At 42.9% G+C, this 21282-nt stretch overlaps 1 protein-coding gene across 1 annotated transcript; it reads right to left on the minus strand.

Moving 5' to 3' along the window:
* Positions 1–5882: 5882 nt before the first annotated feature.
* Positions 5883–21023, minus strand: LOC109875392 (BMP/retinoic acid-inducible neural-specific protein 3-like). The gene is made up of 8 exons (XM_020467737.2): positions 20478–21023; positions 19859–20154; positions 15349–15542; positions 14603–14820; positions 11281–11386; positions 10644–10880; positions 9669–9891; positions 5883–7710 (listed from the first exon to the last, which is right to left on the minus strand). Exons 2-8 carry the CDS (start codon positions 20107–20109, stop codon positions 6537–6539), a joined length of 2403 nt encoding a protein of 800 aa, XP_020323326.1. The 5' UTR covers positions 20110–20154; positions 20478–21023; the 3' UTR covers positions 5883–6536.
* Between the last annotated feature and the right edge of the window lie 259 nt (positions 21024–21282).

Consider the following 21282-nt stretch of genomic DNA (forward strand, 5'->3'; position numbering starts at 1 on the left):
ACTACTTACTAACAGGTCTGTATACTATTTTGAGGTGATGTTTTGGTACATAACGCAATATGGGGATGACATTGTGTTAGCTGGATGATATGAGATGACTAAAGTTATTAACCTCTGCCGGTTATATTTGGATTGTGTACTTTAGTATTAGAGTACTGTATTCAGTATATGGGGCACAGAACGGCATGGATTATTATACACTGTATATTGTACAATGGCTGCCTCTGGCTTTGAATGACAGTATACCACTGTTGTTTTATCAGTAGTATAGCACAACATACAATGAGTACTTTTCAATGATTCAAGGAAGTTTCCCTCAAATCCCCACCCTGGTCTGGCTGAATATTCCTCAGCACCTGATTAGCGTAGCATTATAATACCATATTATGCTAATCATCAGAACTGCATAGAGGAAGCCGAAGAAGTAGCAGAGGCTCCACAGGTGTTGCGTAGGGACCCTGGTGTGTCTATGGATTTACGCCTCTAACAGGTTTTGTACTACAGGATGGGAAGCTAGACTCTCATTCTAAATTCACATGCTCTGCTTTTCATTAATGCTAGCTGTTGAAGAAGTACGTGGCAAAACAACAGAGGAGAACCCCCACCGGTGGTCACCGGAGGGTGTTTTTTGTTTGTGGTGTGCATTACCAGCGATCGGTAGATCTTTAATTCTTCAGTATCTCCGTCTTTCATCTCAGTCATTAGCTCGGTAGCTAACAATGAGAGACTGAGATAAATAACTGAACTGGCTCTTTGTTAGTGTTCCTGGCATAGCAGGGGGCATTGATGCCACTCCTGATGTGAAATCTTTATTACATCCATTGTTAAGCTATGTGAGAAAGTATAGATGTTGAAAATATCATACTCCAGAAATATTTCAAAGCCAATGAGGTGATTCAGTCTGAGTGCTCTTCTGATCTGAGTATGTCTCAGCTGCCAAGCAAATTGGCTTTTTTGGATGGAAATATGGGAGGTTTCATGTCAGTACGATGTAATTCATCAGATGAACAACATCCCTGTTCTTAGTGGTTTGGGCTTGTTTCATGACAGGTTTTGAATCTCCTGAAACCAGACCTGGGTACCAAATAGTATTTTTTTTAAATACTTTTGTACTTTCATTGCACTTGATTGAACTTGCCTGGTGCTGCAGGAATAGTCCCACATCTGCAAAACCTGCCCATCTGGCACTCCACACTAGTTTTTGGTTGCACATTGGTTGTGGGAACAAAGCCAAAGGTTTCCTGACTGGTAGTTTTTTGAAAGTTTTGATAAGAAAACTGACATTTTTTTATTTTTAGGTTGCAGGGAGGTTCTGAGAACATTTTAAGGCTCTGAGAATATAAATTATAGGTTATTTTTAGGTTGCAGGGAGGTTCTGAGAACATTTTAAGGCTCTGAGAATATAAATTATAGGTTATTTTTTGGTTTTTGAATAACTTACTTAAAACGTTACGTTTCAGTAATACTTCTAATAACACTGTTAGCTTATTTCAGGTTCACTTTTTTGAACTCCTAGTACAGATAGGACACATGGAAATTCATTATTTCATGCATGCAAACACATTTATTTTTTGTGACACGGTATCAGAGAGAAGCGAACCTATAATCTTCTGTTCTCTAGCCAGGATTTAGTCCACTGTGCTACCAGGATGGTAGGTGCCTGTTTTCTTTTCACCTACAAAGATGTTAGTTCTAGTCTATTCAACCATACCCCATTTTAAAAGAAAACAAGCACTCATTAAGAAGAGGTGTGGCCAATTAGTGGTCGCGGCCAACACACCTGAACACACTTAACAAGAGAGGATAGAGTGAGTCTTATTGATGCTGAGAATGGACATGTTTTTGAATAACATCTTAGCACGTTCTCTGAATGTTAATAATGTTTTGTGTTTTTTTATGCAATGTTTTCTTAACGTTCTGAGAAAGGACTGTACGTTTTTAAATAATATTATAAGAACATTCTCTGAACGTTATTAAAAATGTCTTGTGGTTTTTATGGAAAGTTTTCTTAAATTTCTCCAAACAATTTGAGAACATTACTTTAAATAGAACCATGAGGAAATGTTGTGCTGAAAGTACTGACATTTCCACAGAAGAACATTGTTTTTAACGTTCTCTGAAGTATTTGAGAACGTTCCCAATGTCAAACCAGTTGGAGAAAGTTCATAGAACATTACCAAAATTGAAATAAATGTAACCATGTTTGAAATTTAAGTAAACAGTCTGTTAAAGATGCACTATGCAGAAATCGCTCTGCCATTTCCTGGTTGCAAAGATTTGAATAATTTGCCTGATTTCTGTTTGTGACAAAGTAAGTACTGTGTAGTGTAGAGAGTCACTGTACCATCTAAACCACTGTGACATATCTTTTCCATAACCAAAAATATTGTATTTTCAGCTGCCTGAAGCTGGTGTATAAAACTGAAGTAAAAGACACAAAAATGGAACTTAAGAAATAGAAATAGTGCACATAGAACATGTATACCGCTTCTTAGACACGCTTTCAATGAAAATGACAGATCTACAACTTACAATTTTATGTGAATATGGTCTGGTCGCCCAAAAAGTTACATAATGCAGCTTACAGTAACCAATAAAATTATGTTTTTTTTGTCAAGTTCCTTATATGTGCTAAGAATGTTCCAGAACCCTATGTGCTAGCTGGGGTAGGTCTCAAGGATAGCTATAGAAATCTTTAAAAAACATGTTTGTAAAGGGTGCATTAAAATGATTGTGTCAAGTATTGTTGAGGGGGCTTGAATCTATTAACGATAAATAAAACCAATACCTTAGATGATGATTTGTATCATGTCATATATGCATGATGAGGAGAACATGTTTATATTCTCTTATGAAATACAGTTATCAGTCACTCGATGTTCAGTTACTGCTCTATCCCTGTGTGTGGATACATTTAGCTCACATGTCCCCTTTTCACACTATCGTGCCAACCAGAAACATACTATGTTGGATCATATATTTTATTTTTAACCTGTTCTTTCCAGCACGGTTCCAGTGGTGGATGCCTAACCCGGCCAGCACGGTAGAGCGTGGCTCAGCTTTAACAACAGGGCTGTTTTCATATAGAGGAACTGCTGTTGTACAATGAACACACAGATTTCTTGTTTGCTCTCGGTGGACTTCCAGGGCGAGTTCATTCCTTCCTGTGGATTGTCAGACATTATTTTTAATGCCTCTCCTGAGAGACTCCTCTCCATAAACTCTTCCTCTTCACCGCAGCCCGGCCTCCCCTCGCAAGCCCACTTGTAAAACAGACACACACATTAGTCTAACTCATGTTTCCTCCAAGGCCCACTGGCCTGTCAGCCCAAAGCCTCAGCTAATCATTCAGTGTGTGTGTGTGTGTTTCCTTCATCCTTCTATGCTCATCTCTCTGTGTGTGTTTAAAAACTCTACATTGGCAGATATAGGCCTATATGCTGTACAATCACAATCAAACACCATGATTACAAAATTGGACAGTTGTGAACAACCATTGAATTAACATATTTCAACAGAAAAAAATTGGCCTCCCTACTGAATGACGTTGGTTCCCTCTTGGTAAATAACATTTTGAAAGACAACACAGTGTAAAGGTTAGCGATCCGGGGACGTTGCAACCCCACAATCAAGGAGCATTATAAAGGGTTTGTTCAAGTACATTTGGGCCTTGTCGATGAAATGCTACACATGGGTGGCATAGCTGTTTGTTTGTTTACTCAGCCTTGATTTTAATTACTTTACTTTCCATTTGGATATGCAAATATAACTAGGACCTTTTTCTTTTTAATTGACTAGAAATCTAAACCTTGCCTCACTGAAAATGGTTCTGACAAATTTGGAAAGCAATCCAATTTACTTACAAATTAAACAACTGCATATTTTGGGGACCAGGAGTGCGTCATTTGTAGTGTTTTCAAGTCAATTGCTTCGGTTTCTACCCACTTTCTTTTTCCTTTAAATTAGAATTACAACAAAGGGAAGAGATGGGATGGATAACTCAGATTTTTTTTAATTTGATTTTTAAAAAGTCTGGCATAAATAACACACAAAATAACATGTACAAGCTTGTCACTATTAGACTACAGAAAAACACCCTTATACACAGTCGAAAAATACCCCCTGCCTCCATAAAGTACCATCACATTGCATAATCCCTTCAGCTCTCATCCTCTTTAAATTCAATATGAGCAGTGGTTAGTAGAAAATATCAGAAATTCAAGTCTCTCCTTTACCCCCAGGAGAAAATGTCTTATGAAAGATTACTTGACTATTAGTGACTTCTGCACAAGTGCTATCTAAGATTTACCCAATGGTCTTTGAGACTTTAAATCAACTCCCTCTTGCTCCGTGTGAGAACTACAGTTGAAGTCGGAAGTTTACATACCCTTAGGTAGGTTGGAGTCATTAAAACTTGTTTTTCAAGCACTCCACAAATTTCTTGTTAACAAACTATAGTTTTGGCAAGTGGGTTAGGACATCTACTTTGTGCATGACACAAGTAATTTTCCAACAATTGATTACAGACAGATTATTTCACTTATAATTCACTGTATCACAATTCCAGTTGGTCAGAACACTACATACACTAAATTGACTGTGCCTTTAAACAGCTTGGAAAATTCTAGAAAATGATGTCATGGCTTTAGAAGCTTCTGAATACCTAATTGACATAATTTGAGTCAATTGGAGGTGTACTTGTGGATGTATTTCAAGGGCTACCTTCAAACTCAGTGCCTCTTGGCTTGACATCATGGGAAAATCAAAAGAAATCAGTCAAGACCTCAAAAAAAATGTTTGACCTCCACAAGTCTGGTTCAACCTTGGGAGCAATTTCTAAATGCCTGAAGGTACCACGTTCATCTGTACAAACAATAGTACGCAAGTATAAACACCGCTCAGGAAGGAGACGCGTTCTGTCTCCTAGAGATGAACGTACTTTGGTGTGAAAAGTGCAAATGAATCCCAGAACAACAGCAAAGGACCTTGTGAAGATGCTGGAGGGAACCGGTACAAAAGCATCTATATCCACAGTAAAACGAGTCCTATATCGACATAACCAGAAAGGCAGCTCAGTAAGGAAGAAGCCACTGCTCCAGAACCGCCATAAAAAAAAGCCAGACTACGGTTTGCAACTGCACAAGATCGTACTTTTGGAGAAATGTCCTCTGGTCTGATGAAACAAAAATAGAACTGTTTGGCCATAATGACCATCGTTATGTTTAGAGGAAAAAGGGTGTTGCTTGCAGGCCGAAGAACACCATTCCAACCGTGAAGCACGGGGGTGGCAGCATCATGTTGTGAGGGTGCTTTGCTGCGAGAAGGACTAGTGCACTTCACAAAATCGATGGCATCATGAGGAAAGGAAAATTATGTGGATATATTGAAGCAACATCTCAAGACATCAGTCAGGAAGTGAAAGCTTGGTCGCTAATGGGTCTTCCAAATGGACAATGACCCCAAGCATACTTCCAAAGTTGTGGCAGAATGGCTTAAGGGCCACAAAGTCAAGGTATTGGAGTAGCCATCACAAATCCCTGACCTCAATCCTATAGAGAATTTGTGGGTAGAACTGAAAACGCTTGTGCGAGCAAGGAGGCCTACAAACCTGACTCAGTTACACCAGCTCTGTCAGGAGGAATGGGCCAAAATTCACCCAACTTATTGTGGGAAGCTTGTGGAAGGCTACCTGAAACATTTGACCCAAGTTAAACAATTTAAAGGCAATGCTACCAAATACTCATTGAGTGTATGTAAACTTCTGACCCACTGGGGATGTGATGAAAGAAATAAAAGCTGAAATAAATCATTCTCTCTACTATTATTCTGACATTTCACATTCTTAAAATAAAGTGGTGAGTTCTAACTGACCTAAAACAGGGAATTTTTACTAGGATTAAATGTCAGGAATTGTGAACAACTGAGTTTAAATGTATTTGGCCAAGGTGTATGTAAACTTCCGACTTCAACTGTATCTCTGATCATGGCCATTGATACCTAGTCTGTGTTTGATGCTTTGCATGTCTCTCTGCTTCCCTCCCTCATCCCTCACAGTAAATGTGAATGTCGGCCAGGTACAGAGTAGGAGGCTACTACTCTCAATCTCCCCACTACATGCTTGGTAATCTGTGCCAAGGATGCCTTCTCTCCCCATTGGAGAATAGAGACACTGTGAGACAATGTATTCTGCAGCTTCAGATGGTCAGTACAAACACAGCCCATATGCAGCGTCTCACTCCCCTTCCCTCTGCAGATGAATTGGATTGATACATATGCTCCAGTCGGGTGCATGTTAGTATCAATGTAATAACCAATTGATGGTTTGTTTCCTAAAATTCATAAAAGTACACAAATGAAAGCAATTTGAGTGATTCAAAACATCAAATTCAATGACACTTACATACAACTAAAGCCATGAACAGTGTACACCGACACAAATGGACCCATTGGACAAAATCTATAAGCTATGTGGCAGACATTGTCTCTGATTGGGTTAATACAAAAAACATCACATTGGCCCTGCCCACCGCTCATTATTAACTACATAGTTTGGTTGCTTCGTACTCCACAGAGTTTGATTGTCTGGCACTGAAAGCCTGTAAGGAAGCCAGTATTCTGGTCACTTCAGAGCTGGACAGTTTCAGTCTGTGACGGAGCAGACATGAGAACAGGTCCATCGGTTGAGCCCCTGGAGGAGAGAGTCGGTTGACCCTGTAGCGGATCTCCACCAGCTGCAGCAGGGCCGAGTCCTGGGATCCCTGAGTGTACGGGTAGTCCAGCTGCAAGATCAGGTCCTGGATGGTGTCCGGGTCAAAGTGCATGCTGTATCCAAACAGCTGCATGCTGTTGATCTTCATGTAGCCCATGTTCTGGGATGAAGATGCTACCACTGGTTCCACGGTGCCCTCTGGTGATTCCAGGTACACTGTACTAGCGTTCCTGTGTCCCCTAACCTCTGGCCCTGGAGCCAATCCTGGCACCGAATCCCTAATGCGGCTCCTCAGGTAGAAATGCACTGTCTCGAAAAAGCTCTTCCACCGGTTGCCCAGTGTCAAGGTCCAGTTGTAGCAGTCCAGGGGGATATCCAGCTTGGTCCGCTCCCAGTCGGGGTAGCCATGCTGGCCGATGGGCATGGTCCAGCTCTCCGAGTGGCTGCCCCCGAACGGGTTGACGAACACGGACAGCGCAGGCTCCAGCGTGCTGTTCTTGGTCAGGCACACCTGGAGCGCCACCCCCAGGAGCATGTGCACACGGTTGGACTTGTAGCGGTTGCTCTTCAAGGTCAGCAGCATCCTCTTCCGCCACGACGGGTCAAACCAGGCGTTGAGGCGAACGTCATTGCTGACGAAGATGCCGTGCAAGGTGATGCGTGGGTCCCGGTGCTGGAGCAGGTAGCACAGCTCCAGGTCCTGGAGGTCGCGGTCGCTCTCCAAGCCCAGGTAGGGGTCCGTGGGGTCAGGCACGGCGGGTCGGCACAGCCCCTGGCCCAGGGTAAACCCCGGGTTGCAGCTGGAGCAGCGGGTGCGGTTCTCAGTGGAACAGGAGGTGCAGCGGGGGCCCTCTCCTACTGAGCAGGGGACGGGGCCCTGGCAGGGGGGGTGGAGGTAGGGGCAGGAGCAGCTGCGGGTCTCCACCGAGTACAGGCCGATGTGGTCATTCTCACTGCAGTACAGAAGGGACAGGATGTAGCTCAGCCAGTAGCGAAGGGGTCTGAGGACAGAGGATAGAACATACTGTAGATGAGGATAACTTCTTAGTCACTTTACATTTTGATTGCTTAGTAAATTTACAATTTCTTTTGTTTTGGTCACTTTTGTTAGTCCATTTTCTTGTTTTCTGTCCATGAGATCCAGTCAGGTCCAAAATGATTGCCGCCCTTTATAAAGATGAGCAAAAAACCCAGTATAAAATAAATATTTGTATGCAAAAAGAAAAAGTGAACTTTACCCAGTACCAGGACAGAGGCTGAAACTTGGTTACAACTGGATCTTCCAGTGAAACAATAATCCCAAACACGCATCAATATCCACAAAGAAATGGTTAATTGGCCACAAAATCACAATCTCAGGACTTAAAACCTGTGGTTTGACTTGAAGAGGGGCAGTCCATAAGCACAGACAAAGGATATCAAAGAACTGGAAAGATTCTGTATGGAGGAATGGTCTAAGATCCCTCCCGATGTGTTTAGAAAAAGGCTCAGTGACATTATCCTCACAAGGTGAGGTTTTAAAAAGTATTGAAAACAGGGGTGCCAATCATTTTAACCCTTATCTTTTTGCGGGCAAAAAAATATTACTTGTTAAACTAAATCTTTCTCTGAGCAATTGTATTAGTATAAACATTTTCAAATTGGAGCATACAATATAGCTCAGTATTTATTTCATACAGTCTTATTTGCTAATCTTAATCAAGGGTGCCAATCATTTTTGACCTGACTGTATGTGAAAAACATCTCCTCAGACACAGCAGGATTCATACTGCACATTAACAGCAACAATATCGTAAATTGAGAGGGATAGGCAGATCAGAAGCCCCATTTCTGCTCTCGTAGGCTCAGCTGTTGCAATGCAAGCCAAATCAGACCAAAATGAACATGCTCATCTAGTCGTGAATTCCCCCTGAGTAGGCAGGTGGGTGGCGATGGAGGGAGCCACACACACACACACACACACACACACACACACACACACACATTTTTGTTCAATGTATGAATACGGCATATACTAACAACTCAGTACAATTACAGAGCTTTTAAAGAATAAAAGGTTTCATGGGAACACATGCAATAAAATGTACAAGTTTAATAATACTGCACCTCCATCAAATCCCCCTTTTACTACCAGCGAGGTGTGATAAAGCAGTGTAATTGGATTGAGGAAGCAGAGCTTGCCTATGGCAGGAGAACCAACGTAATTGTGCCATTTAGTTCATTTCCTATACAAAGAATGGCTATCGAAACAGAGCGGTCAGGAGCGAGGAATCCATCACAGTGAAGTTACGATAAAAGGAGAGCTGCTCTGGAAAGCTGGAGTAACTAATTACTGGTGGGCCAGGTAGCAGGGCATAGGGCTGAACCAGGAAACCACAGTAGTCACAGGGCGAAAACCATTCATCGTTTACTCAGAAACAGTATTTTTAGAGGTACAGAAGCATGGTCCCAGATCTATTTTGCCAGCCCCAGTAAAGCACAAAGCCGTCTGGGACCAGGCTATCCAAATTCTAAATTGAATGCACTTCCGACTGTAGTTTTTGGCGGTCAATGAAAGGGATTGAAAGGGATTGCATGTAATTAGTTACTGTAGAAGAGGCGGGATCTCAAGTGTGGACATCCCACATTATCCAAAGACTGATTGTGACCTAGTATGTAGGCCTAGCACAACTCCTGAGCACCGTGGTCTTAGATACTTCGGATAAGAAAGTAGAAACGGTTCTAATTGTACTGCAATAAGCTACTGCCGGTCGTCCAACTATCCTTAATTCGGGTTTTCCCAGGTGAGACTCAATTTCTACCGTCAGCACTTCTTGTCTCCTTTCAAAACCTCTCAGCTTTTGTTTCCCCAAAAGTGCATTTCTTTCTCGTACAGTGCATAAATCAGTTGCATAAATACGAGACAAGGTATTTTAGGGGTGACCTCGGGGTTAACGAGCCCCCTAAAAATACTCTGTACCTCTCCCTCTGCAGCACTATCCTGGGCCGATGGCGGCATCTCTTGCTAAGACTGAAGAGCTTGTTAGCGGCGCGACGTGCTTTGTCAAGGAGCAGGCCACTTGTGGTCTCCAGCTGCCTATAGCGTTGGAGCAGGCCCCCATCCATCCTCCACAAGTGCTCCACGACAGATGTGTTCACGGCGTAATGGGTTGGCAGCCTTCCAACAAAACTTTGGAACTCCTCTGGAATAAATACAAAATAAGAAGAGAAAAAAACATGGATAAGTAAAGTTTTATTTTCTGGCTGGGAGGAGCATGGGGTAATTGGGTAATGAGAAGAATGTGGCAAAAAATTGTCTGTTCTCACTGTCTGAGAAAAGAAGAAAAAAACAAGTATGAATAAACAACAGGTTGTTCTTATTGTTTATGACTTGCTCGAGAACAGAACTGACATGATTTAATTGGAGCGAAAATGTATCACATTCTATTTACCACCTGTCTGTAATTTGGAGTCGTGAGGGATGGTAATCCAACCTCAGTCATTAAAGTGGTAATTTATCAGATGGTGAGTAACTTGGAGTGGGTGCAAAAATACACGTCCAGCTGTCTACGGTATCGAAGCAAGACCATTTAAATCGCCGTGTTAACCTATTATATCAAGGTTTTTGTTGAAACAGGGGTATTTCAGAGGTCTTTCAAAGGAGTGAGAAATACATACGTTTTTGTTATGTGAAGGTTTAAAACTACTATGCACCCTATTCCACGACCATATCTCAATGAAAAATTGGACAATGGTGATTTGTATTATTTCCATACATATGAAACCTTATTGAATGTGAGCCTGAAGACCTGACTCCCTACACTCAACACTACATTGATGCAAGTCATCAACAAGCTGGCTAAAGCAGAAACATACTGGCACCCAGCCTACTCAATTGTCCGCTCATCACCAAGTACATTGGACTGTTGCATATTCAACTAACTCCAGTAAACACCTGATTCCACAAACTCCTGGTTGGCCAGTGTCCAAGCCTCCCTGAGGCGCAGTAGGTTGTTCTCCAGGGCATGGAGGTCCGTCTGCGGACAGTTGCACTGTGGGAAGTCCGGGCTGCACTGGCACCAGCAGTCACTGGCCCTGCAAACAAACTGGCCCTCCGAGTTACAGCCGATGTAGCTGAGGGCTGCCTGAACGAAACGGCTCCGCAGGTAGGCTGGTAGAATTACCTGGAGTCCTGGGGAGGCAAGTGAGACGTAGGTAAGTATTTCGGGAAGTAAGAAGGCACAACAATCAGGCACTGCAGCTACATTTCTTTTGAGGATGTACCAATTACAGTCATCCAGGGGTATGAATACGTTCCTTGTGGGTTAGCCTCGAGAGCCAATTTGATTGCAGATGGGAACTACTATCCCCTGTATTTGCTGCATTGGACCTTCTTAAGAATGCACCCCATATAGAGGCAGCTGTATTACGTTACTGTACAGTAGTCCCTTTAACTTGTTGGGAATAAATGAGTAAACCATGAAAGCCACACCTGATTCATTCATGTTCTTCCAGAGTGATACACCTGTTGACATTTTGTCTGTAGACTATGCCTGCTGACATTTTGTCTGTAGATCTAGTTTCAGAAGTACCTTGTAACTGGATCTTGTTTTCTGGACTGTGGACCAGTACTGAGCTGATAGAGTCAAGGTTGTCATAGTTACTGCATCCAAGCGGGCCCGTCCTGGTTTCAGTCACCTGGGAAGGAACGGTAACAAATGAACTGTTAATGTTGAATGTTCATTAATTTACCCATGTTTTGTTTCCTGCATCAAACATCTGAACACATTCTGTGGATCTGAATGAGTTCTGAGCAATTAGTGCTTTTTGAGGTCGGTTCGGTTTCGGTTCAATGATTAAAAAATAATCACGGTTTTCAATATTGGTTTTGATTGTTTTGTTTGAATGCTAACAACAATTTAATAATAATTTAAAAAAATAATAATAATAATAATAAAAGCCCTATGATGGTAGTGGTAGTATTATTTTCATTCCAAGGCATCATATCATCTCTATAGAACTGCTGTCTGACAAAATCACTATTTTTTTAGTTCTTCAAAGTCAATAAGGCATATTTTTAGGACTGCTGAATTACTACCCCCCCCCCCCCCCCCCCCCCCCCCCCCCCCCCCCCCTCCCCCCAACACCTCCACCCCCTTTGCAGGCAAAACATTTTAGCAGGCCCCCTCATGACACTGAAGAGAACAAATTTACGTTTTAAATTTCAATTCCTGCAATGCTACACATTTTGCCATGGGAGCAGAGAGAAGTTTTAGCAATTTTATAACTCTCATTTCATGCAATTCTAATCATTTTGGCATGGGATGGAGAGAAAAATGTGCAATTTTACTGCTAGCGATACCTCGAAGCAACAGCTGCCACTCTATATCCCCTCATGATTGTGCATTCTTCTGCCTCTTCCATAGCAGACAAAAAAGAAACACAGACCGGACAAGTAGATGCGCAATGGATTATGGTCATTGTAGTTAATTACCGCTACCTAGTACATCGCACAGTTTCCTGATTTATCTCTAGAGAAGCTGTGCAATATGCGCCTTGAGCTCACAGAAAACCCCCCGAAAAATAACTGACATTTCTGTTAATTGCTCAGCACTAATCTGAATGAATAGTATACTACATAACCAAAAGTATGTGGACACCTGTTCGTCGAACATCTCATTCTAAAATCATTGGCATTAATATGGAGTTGGTCCCCCCTTTGCTGCTATAACAGCCTTCACTCTTCTGGGAAGGCTTTCCACTAGATGTTGTAACATTGCTACGGGGACTTGCTTCCATTCAGCCACGTGAGCAGTAGTGAGGTCGGACCCTGATGTTGGCCGATCAGGCCTGGCTCACAGTCAGCGTTCCAATTCATCCCAAAGGTGTTCAAAGGGGTGGAGGTCAGGGCTCTGTGCAGGCCAGTCAAGTTCTTCCACACCGATCTCGGGCAAACCATTTCTGTATGGACCTTACTTTGTGCACGGGGGCATTGTCATGCTGAAACAGGAAAGGGTCTTCCCGAAACTGTTGCCACGAAGTTGGAAGCACAGAATCATCGAGAATGTCATTGTATGCTGTAGAGTAAAGCTTTTCCTTCACTGAAACTAGGGGGCTTAGCCCAAACCATGAAAAACAGCCCCAGACCATTACTCCTCCACCAAACTTTACAGTTGGCGCTATGCATTGGAGCAGGTAGCTTTCTCCTGGCTTCCACCAAACCCAGATTAGTCCGTCGGACTGCCAGATGGTGAAGCATGATTCATCACTTCAGCGAACGTGCTTCCACTTCTCCAGAGTCCAATGGCGTCGAGCTTAACACCACTCCAGCCGACACTTGGCATTGAGCATGATGATCTTAGGCTTGTGTGTGGCTGCTCGGCCTTGGAAACCTATTTCATGAAGCTCCTGACAAACAGTTATTGTGCTGACGTTGCTTCCATAGGCAGTTTGGAACTCGGTAGTGAGTGTTGCAACCGTAGACAGACGACTACGCACTTCAGCACTCAGTCCCGTTCTGTGAGCTTGTGTGGCCTACCACTTCGAGGCGGAGCTGTTGTTGCTCCTAGACGTTTCCCCTTCACAATAACAGCACTTACAGTTAACCGGCACAGCTCTAGCAGGACAGAAATTTGACGAACTGACTTGTTGGACATGTGGCATCCTATGATGGTGTCATGTTGAAAGTCAATGAACTCTTCAGACAATGTTTGTCTATAGAGATTGCATGGCGGTGTGCTCGATTTTATACACCTGTCAGCAACGAGTGTGGCTGAAATAGCCAAATCTACTAATTTGAAGAGGTGTCCACATACTTTTGTTTATATAGTGTATGTGTGTTCCAGTAGTGTACTCATTAAAGGAGAACATCAACTCTTGGCCAACCCAAAATGTTGATTTTGTGGACAATTAACCATTTCTTTGTCGATTTTGTTGTGTGCTTGGAAGATCCACATGGGGCCAAGTTTCAGGCTCCTAGCAGAGGCAACCAGGTTTATGGATAAAATGTCCTGGTACTGGGTAAAGTTCATGATGTCGTTGACCTTAACAAAGGCCCCAGGACCAGTACAAGCAAAACCGCCCCATAACATCAAAGCTCCACCACCATATTTTACAGTAGGGATGGGGTTCCTTTCTGCTTATACATCCTTATTTCGACGCCAAACCCACCAACGAGTGGCCAAAGAGCTTTATTTTCATGTCATCCAACAAATTAAACGTCTGGAGTTTGCTAAACACCACTGGCACTTGGATTGGAACTGGTGCTTTGGTCAGATGGCATGAAAATGAAGTTCTTTGGCCATGCACACCAGTGGTGGGTTTGATGTCGAAATAAGGATGCATAAGCAGAACAGAATACCATACCTACTGTAAAATATGGTGGTGGATATTTTATGTGATGTGTATATTTTGTTGTTATGGGTACACATTCTTTACAGACAGAATCCTGTCCATCTGTCCATCCCTTGAATATATCATTGGAACACGTGGGTACAGCCTGATGGAAATCACATGCAATTCTTATGACTTGAAACATGTTAATTCTCAGCAGTTTCATCTTGAGATAGACTATGCTGCAACTCGTACATACCAAATACGCACAGCGGGAGACCGACAATAAGGAAAATCAACACGCTACACTTAGACTATTTCACATAAATAAATGATCAACAATAAAATGTTGGCAGCAGCCTATCCACTTGCCCCCCCCCCCCCCAAAAAACAAAACAAAGTCCCCACAGCAGCAGCACAGGTTTAACAGTTTGACCTCCTATTCTGTATATAGTAACCTGTTCTGTAGTAACCTATATTGCATATACTAACCTATTCTGTAGTAACCTATATTGTATATAGTAACCTATTCGCATCTAACTCCGTATGCCCAGTGGCAGAGGGCAGTCGAGGGCCTCTTACCCTGATGGCAGTGGAGGCAATCTGGAGGTGGTGGAGCCGGCGCAGAGTGCTCTCCCTGTCGGTGAAGTAGGAGGCAGCCAGCTGGTGAAGGGCCTCCAGGGTCACCGCCCCTGCCATGGCCCCCGTACCGTTGTGTCTGCTGCCCTCAGCTCCAGTCCATGGTTCCGGGTCGCGGCTTAGCTTCCTCTTATCCACAAATATCGTCAAGGACTCCTCCCCTGATTACAAAGCAACAGGAAATGAGGAAATGGGAGACTGAGCGGCTGGGCCAGAGACGTTAATCAATGGTAATTATCTCCCATCTCTCCTTCAGGGAGGTTCCAATTATTCAATGACTGTGTTGAAGAATGGTAATGGGCAGAACATGTGATCTATGTTTAATCTCATCCCAGTTCAACAACCACACTGAACTGAGCCCTCTGCTTTAGTGTATAAAGCTCTTTATGCACATAACATATATATATATATATATATATTTTTTATATATATATATAACATACATCACATCCAAACTGTATCATTTCCAAGTTACATTTGGAATCAACCGCTTCTGCAGAAGAATCTGTTGTAGCTAAGTTACTGAATGTATCTCAGACACTGAGAAGAGTAGGTTTTGACATGAGAGTTAACCAAAATACTCTCGACAAAAACACACTTATTTTTAGTCTAAGACATCTCCCAGGGAACAATACTGCTGTAATGCGGGTCAAGTAGGAACCAACGTTCGGAGCCTCCCTTTACTGTACCTCCCAGCGTGGCGGACAGTAGGAGGTGAGTCCCGTACTTCTTGATGATTTTCTCAGTGATCCTGCTGAGTGTGGGCCGCCTCCCAAGCTGCCTGACCGTGTGCATGAAGTCAGGGTCGAGGGGCGGAGCCAGGCCGCCACTGTTGTCACGCCACTCCACCGCCAGGCTGTTGACCTTCCATCTGCCAAACTCCCTGTAAAACAATGTCACGATAACATGTTTCATACAATAGTTGATTTGAGTTCTTGATTTGTGGAAGGAGTTTTAAACTTTGTGAAAATATCACATTAAACTAAATAGGCTGTAGAGAACATTCAGTCGAATGTAATTGTGGAATTCATTCACAGATAAACCCCAATGCAAACAGACACAACATTTGCAGAGAGATACATGCAGTATCTCTCTTACTCAGACTCTGCCACATTTGCTCTGACAGACTGCCACTGGCTAATAGACAGTAGGTCACTCTCAAGCCACATATGTTCACAGGTCTGTAGGGGTGTTTGTGATGGTAGGACCTTATCTTGCAATTGTGTTTGTTATTGCGCAATCGCCATATTTCTTTGTAGCTTCAAGCTAGCTGTTGCGATGGAAAGAAACCTCAGTTGGGCAATGTCTTTGCTTAGGTGATCTCCACAGTACCATACTGCTACTGTAGCACGAGTCCTTATGGGAGTCCAATGCAGCACTATGAATGCATAACAAGTGCTATAAATTGTCAATGTGACCATGAACTACTATATGCCAGAGGGCCCATAAACCAGTGCAGCGTCCCTATAAGCATGGGTAACCATGTACCACAGCTTATCCTGAACCAGACCTGAGTGACCGTGAAACATCTTAAGACCTTCGAGCCATTTAGAACGCAATTAGAAACCTTTAAGGAAACCATAGAAATGCTTTGAGTATGAGCACTTGGGGCATCCATAGCAAAGCAAATACAGTGCATTCAGAAAGTATTCAGACCCCTTTACTTTTTCCACCTTTTGTTACGTTACATCCTTATTCTAAAATTGATTACATCGTTTCCCCCCCTCAATCTACACACAAAACCCCACAAGGATAAAGCAAAAACTGTTTTTTAGAAATGTTTGCAAACATAAAACTGAAATATCACATTTACATAAGTATTCAGACCCTTTAATCTTTGGCAGCGATTACAGCCTTGAGTCTTCTTGGGTATAACGAAAAAAGCTTGCCACAACTTTATTTGGAGAGTTTATCCCATTCTTCTCTGCAGATCCTCACAAGCTCTGTCAGGTTGGATGGGGAGTGTCGCTGCACAGCTATTTTCAAGTGTCTCCAGAGTTGTTCGATCAGGTTCAAGTCCGGGCTCTGGCTGGGCCACTCAAGGAAATTCAGAGACTCCTGAGTTGTCTTGGTTGTGTGCTTAGTGTCGTTGTCCTGTTGGAAGGTGAACCTTTGCCGCAGTCTGAAGTCTGAACGCTCTGGAGCAGGTTTTCCTCAAGGATCTCTCTGTACTTTGCTCCGTTCATCTTTTCCTCAATCCTGACTAGTCTCCCAGTCCCTACTGCTGAAAAGCATCCCCACAGCATGATGCTGCCACCACCATGCTTCACCGTAGGGATGGTGCCAGGTTTCCTCCAGACGTGACACTTGGCATTCAGGCCAAAGAGTTCAATCTTGCTGTCATCAGAACAGATAATCTGGTTTCTCATGGTCTGAGAGTCTTTAGGTGCATTTTGGCAAACTCAAAGCGGGCTGTTATGTGCCTTTTACTGAGGAGGGGCTACCGCCACTCTAGCATAAAGGCCTGATTGGTGGAGTGGTGTAGAGATGGTTGTCCTTCTGGAAGGTTCTCCCATCTCCACAAAGGAACTCTGGAGCTCTGTCAGAGTGACCATCAGGTTCTTGGTCACCTCCCTGACTAAGGCCCTTCTCCCTCGATTGCTAAGTTTAGCCGAAAGGCCAGCTCTAGGAATAGTCTTGGTGGTTCCAAACTTCTTCCATTTAAGAATGATGGAGGCCACTATGTTCTTGGGGGCCTTCAATGCTGCAGAACATTTTTGGTACCCTTCCCCAGATCTGTGCCTCGACACAATCCTGTCTCGGAGCGCTACGGACAATTCCTTTGGCCTCATATGGCTTGGTTTTCAATCTGACATGCAATGTCAACTGTGAGACCATACTTAGACAGGTGTGTGTCTTTCCAAATAATTTCCAAATGAATTTACCACAGGTGGACTCCAATCAAGTTGTAGAAACATCTCAAGGATGATCACTGGAAACTGGAAATGCACCTGAGCTCAATTTCGAGTCTCATAGCAAAGGTTCTGAATACTTATGTATATAAGGTATTCCTTTTTTACATTTTTTTATACATTTTCAAATAACATTTCTAACCTGTTTTCACTTTATCATTATGGGGTATAGTATGTAGATTTAATGAGGAAACATTTAAATTAATCAATTTTAGAATAAGAGTGTACGCAACAAAATGTGGAAAAGGGAAAGGCTCTGAACACTTTCCGAATGCCCTGCATGTTCACCATTTTATATCACAAAGCCCTTGTGATTCACCATTAACTGTTTGTGATGACCATTACTCGCTACATACAGAGTGTACTGACACGTGTCACATCGACCTCAACTGTTAATTACACAGTCACATCCCATTGGGGACATGCAAACTCTAGCATTCTTAAGACGCAATTCTCTCTCCAGCCGCTACAGTCAAGACTCCTACTGCTCCGTCCTCATGGGAGGCAATCAAATCACTGCCACGAGTTACGATCGGCAGAGAAATAATTGAGGAATAAGGCCAGTGTGGAGAATGTCATTACATCCAATCATCGTAACGAGAGGCAGACTGCAGTGCCTCTCCGGTTGTCACTTGATGGGCACTATAGATCGCACCCCGGCGTTAGCCTGCGGTCTTATTCACCGGTGAGCACTTATGGATTGGAAGCAGGGATACTACGATAATGCTACACTGGTGGATAATAGTCTGACAGCTTCCTGTTCAAGACCCGGAGCCATGTGTAATCAAATGCGGAGAAACGGGAAGGCCCCCCGGGGAAAATGGAGAGCCGGTCAAGAGGAAAAACGGACACCAGTGTTCTGTCGGTTTAATCACTTGTAACTGAATCTGATGTTAATCCACATGGTTACGTCGCTATGATTATATTCCAATCCAAACAGAGGACGTTTCAAAGCGGGTTCTTCATCTCAATTGAATGGATACCATGTTGCTTTTTCTCCATCCTCTAGAGAGAATTAAAATCAGTAGGAGCTGTTCAGGGAGATGGGTGATGGGACTCTGTGTGCTCTCAGAGAAGACTATATCATTCTCAGAGCCAGTAGAAAGTCTCCTTTATCTAGCTTACCAAAAGATGGTGAACAAGTATTGAGCCATAGTGGACCAGCAGGGCCATATTTATAATGGACAGAAATATAAACGCAACATTCAACAATTTTACTGAGTTATCGTTCATGTAATGAAATCAGTCAATTTAAGTAAATAAAGTTAATCTATGGAATTCACATGGCTGGGCAGGGACGCAACCATGGGGGGGGGGGGGGGGGCATGTGTAATGATCATGTTGTTTAATCAGCTTCTTGATATGCCCCACCTGTCCAGTGGATGGATTATCTTGGCAAAATTCAAATACTCACTAACAAGGATGTAAACAAATGTGTGCACAACATTTGAGAGAAATAAGCTTTTTGTGCATATGGAAAAGTATGGGGATTCAGCTCATGAAACATGGGACCAACACTTTACATGTTGCGTTTATATTTTTGTTAATTATAGTAATGTCATTATATTGTGAATTGCAGTGGCACAAGGCCAGCATCATCCTATACTTTCCAATGATCATATATGGTTCCTTGGAAGTTTGAGCAGTACAAACACTTCACCTTCAAAATACAAAAATGCAAAATGTAAAAGAACACCCACTTCACCTTCCATTTATTCCAGACCACTTAGGAATGTTTCAGACGATACTGCTTTTCTAAAGCAGTCTGTATCCTTTCTGATACAGAGCATGAACCAGAGTGGAGAGTGTATTCAACCAAGTACCACCAATCCAAAAGTTAATGTAATGTTAAGAGCATAGTGTAACACATGACCTCAATTTCAATTTGCACTAGTTCTGCAGACACCATACCCATCAATGCGAAGTTTGGTGGACATCCAGTGTATGTTTACTTATGGTCGTGTTGACGTCTGTGTTGACGCCGCATGGATTTGCATGTCCGTGGGGAATGTATGCAGTTGAGACACTAATATACAGCGCATTCAATATGAGGACTGAATTATAGCATACAGTTCATTCAGAAAGTATTCAGACCCCTTATATGCCATCCGAGAGATGAGAATCACAAACTATAGGAGTGAAGGGTTGTTCAGAGAGGGAGAATAGAATAGCCTCACTTGTGTAGAGCTATGGTAGAGGGAAAAAGAGGGGTGGGGGCAGGGGGAGAGATGAAGGTGGAGGGAGAGAGAAGAGAAAGCAAAGATAGATGTGGAGAGAGAGAGATCACCTGTAGATCTTGTATCTGGTGGTGTAGCCTTGCTGGTGTCTCTCCACAGACTCCGTGAACTCCAGGGAATTGTGGAAGGGCCCTTTGTCCGACAGCAGCCAGCCCATGGGCCCAGCACCACCGCCATCACTGGGTCCGGCCGCAGCGGCAGCAACCCCAGCCCAAGTCCAGCAGCAGAACAGGCCCAGAGCAATCCCCTCCCATAAGAGCAGCACAGGCACCTGTCTAAGACCGATACCCTGGCAGCTCATGCTTCACCCAGCGACTCCTCATCCTCTCTGGACTTTGCCCGTGTCCTGGGGGGACAACCCATTTGGGGGAATTTGCCAATTCAGGAATGTTAGCCTACATTAATTGTGATATTTTATAAGCTTTAGTATTGTACTGTATATGATATTGCATGAAATTGTACTACACTGAGATACTTGATATATTAAAGAAAGATTGAAAAGGAGGGCTGTGATAAATTCAATATAAAAAACGTTAAAAAAACAAGTATATAAATCAACATTAACATTCCTATGCAATTTCCCGTGCATTTCCACGTCATACTTACAGTTGCATACAACTTGTGAATAGATAATCCTTGTATTGTAAAATAATATGCTTGGGTCCTTACCTGATTTCTGAAAGTGTGGAGAACAATTATGTTTATTTTTAATGAATCAAAGAGATCTCGAGGTTGCACGAGCCCTGATAAAAGATATTTTCATTTTCCGTGTGGTCAAAATATGAAATAAATTCGCTCAACTGCCCGTGTAAGAATTGATGCGAGGCTGAAATACCAAACAAGGGGGAAAAAACGTTTATTTTTCCTGCCTTCTGAAAATAAACCACTTTATATTCCAGAGCACATACATCCAAATATTGGATGTAGATTGCAGACTCCTCTGTAGATTGCAGGTGGATCTCACATTTGTCTTGCGCAACAACTTCAGCCTCAAAACAGAAGGGGAAGAACTCTGGGCGTCCGCCTCAAACAAGTGAGTAAAAAAATTGCGGTCAAAAACAATAATTCACAATCAGTGAATTGAATACGCGTTCTTTCAACTTCCTTATTTTTAATTTAATTTGTAACCCCTAAAATTCCTACATCGGGTGCACAAATAGCCTGATCATTCGTTATCGGGGTTCAATTCCTAAGCTCAGGCAGTTGCTGCCTCCCTCTTGCAGTATCAGTTGTGTGAATGATGGAGGGGGGAGCAGATTGGAGAGAGCTCCGTTCTAGACAAAACGAAACATTGTTCACAATGCACATTAATGTATTTCATTTGGAATTTGGTGACTGTGAGCTCGAACTGCTCTAGCAGCCACAGCAATTTCAATGTTGATGAAGATGGCAATGATGATGATGATGATGATTGAAACGACAACAAGGCTACACAGCTGCTGGTACTGCATCTACTAATCACAATGATGCACAG

Source organism: Oncorhynchus kisutch, linkage group LG30 (assembly GCF_002021735.2).
Source record: "Oncorhynchus kisutch isolate 150728-3 linkage group LG30, Okis_V2, whole genome shotgun sequence".
NCBI lineage: Eukaryota > Metazoa > Chordata > Actinopteri > Salmoniformes > Salmonidae > Oncorhynchus > Oncorhynchus kisutch.

What these genes read in the sequence shown, in the direction of transcription:
- LOC109875392 (XM_020467737.2), bottom strand. Translation starts at nt 20,109, where the DNA reads ATGAGCTGCCAGGGTATCGGTCTTAGACAGGTGCCTGTGCTGCTCTTA. An exon ending in ACTGTCCGCCACGCTGGGAG is followed by an intron (nt 14,821 to 15,348) that starts GTACAGTAAAGG and finishes CTTTGTAATCAG; the next exon opens with GGGAGGAGTCCTTGACGATA. An exon ending in ATAGTGCTGCAGAGGGAGAG is followed by an intron (nt 7,711 to 9,668) that starts GTACAGAGTATT and finishes CTCTGTCCTCAG; the next exon opens with ACCCCTTCGCTACTGGCTGA.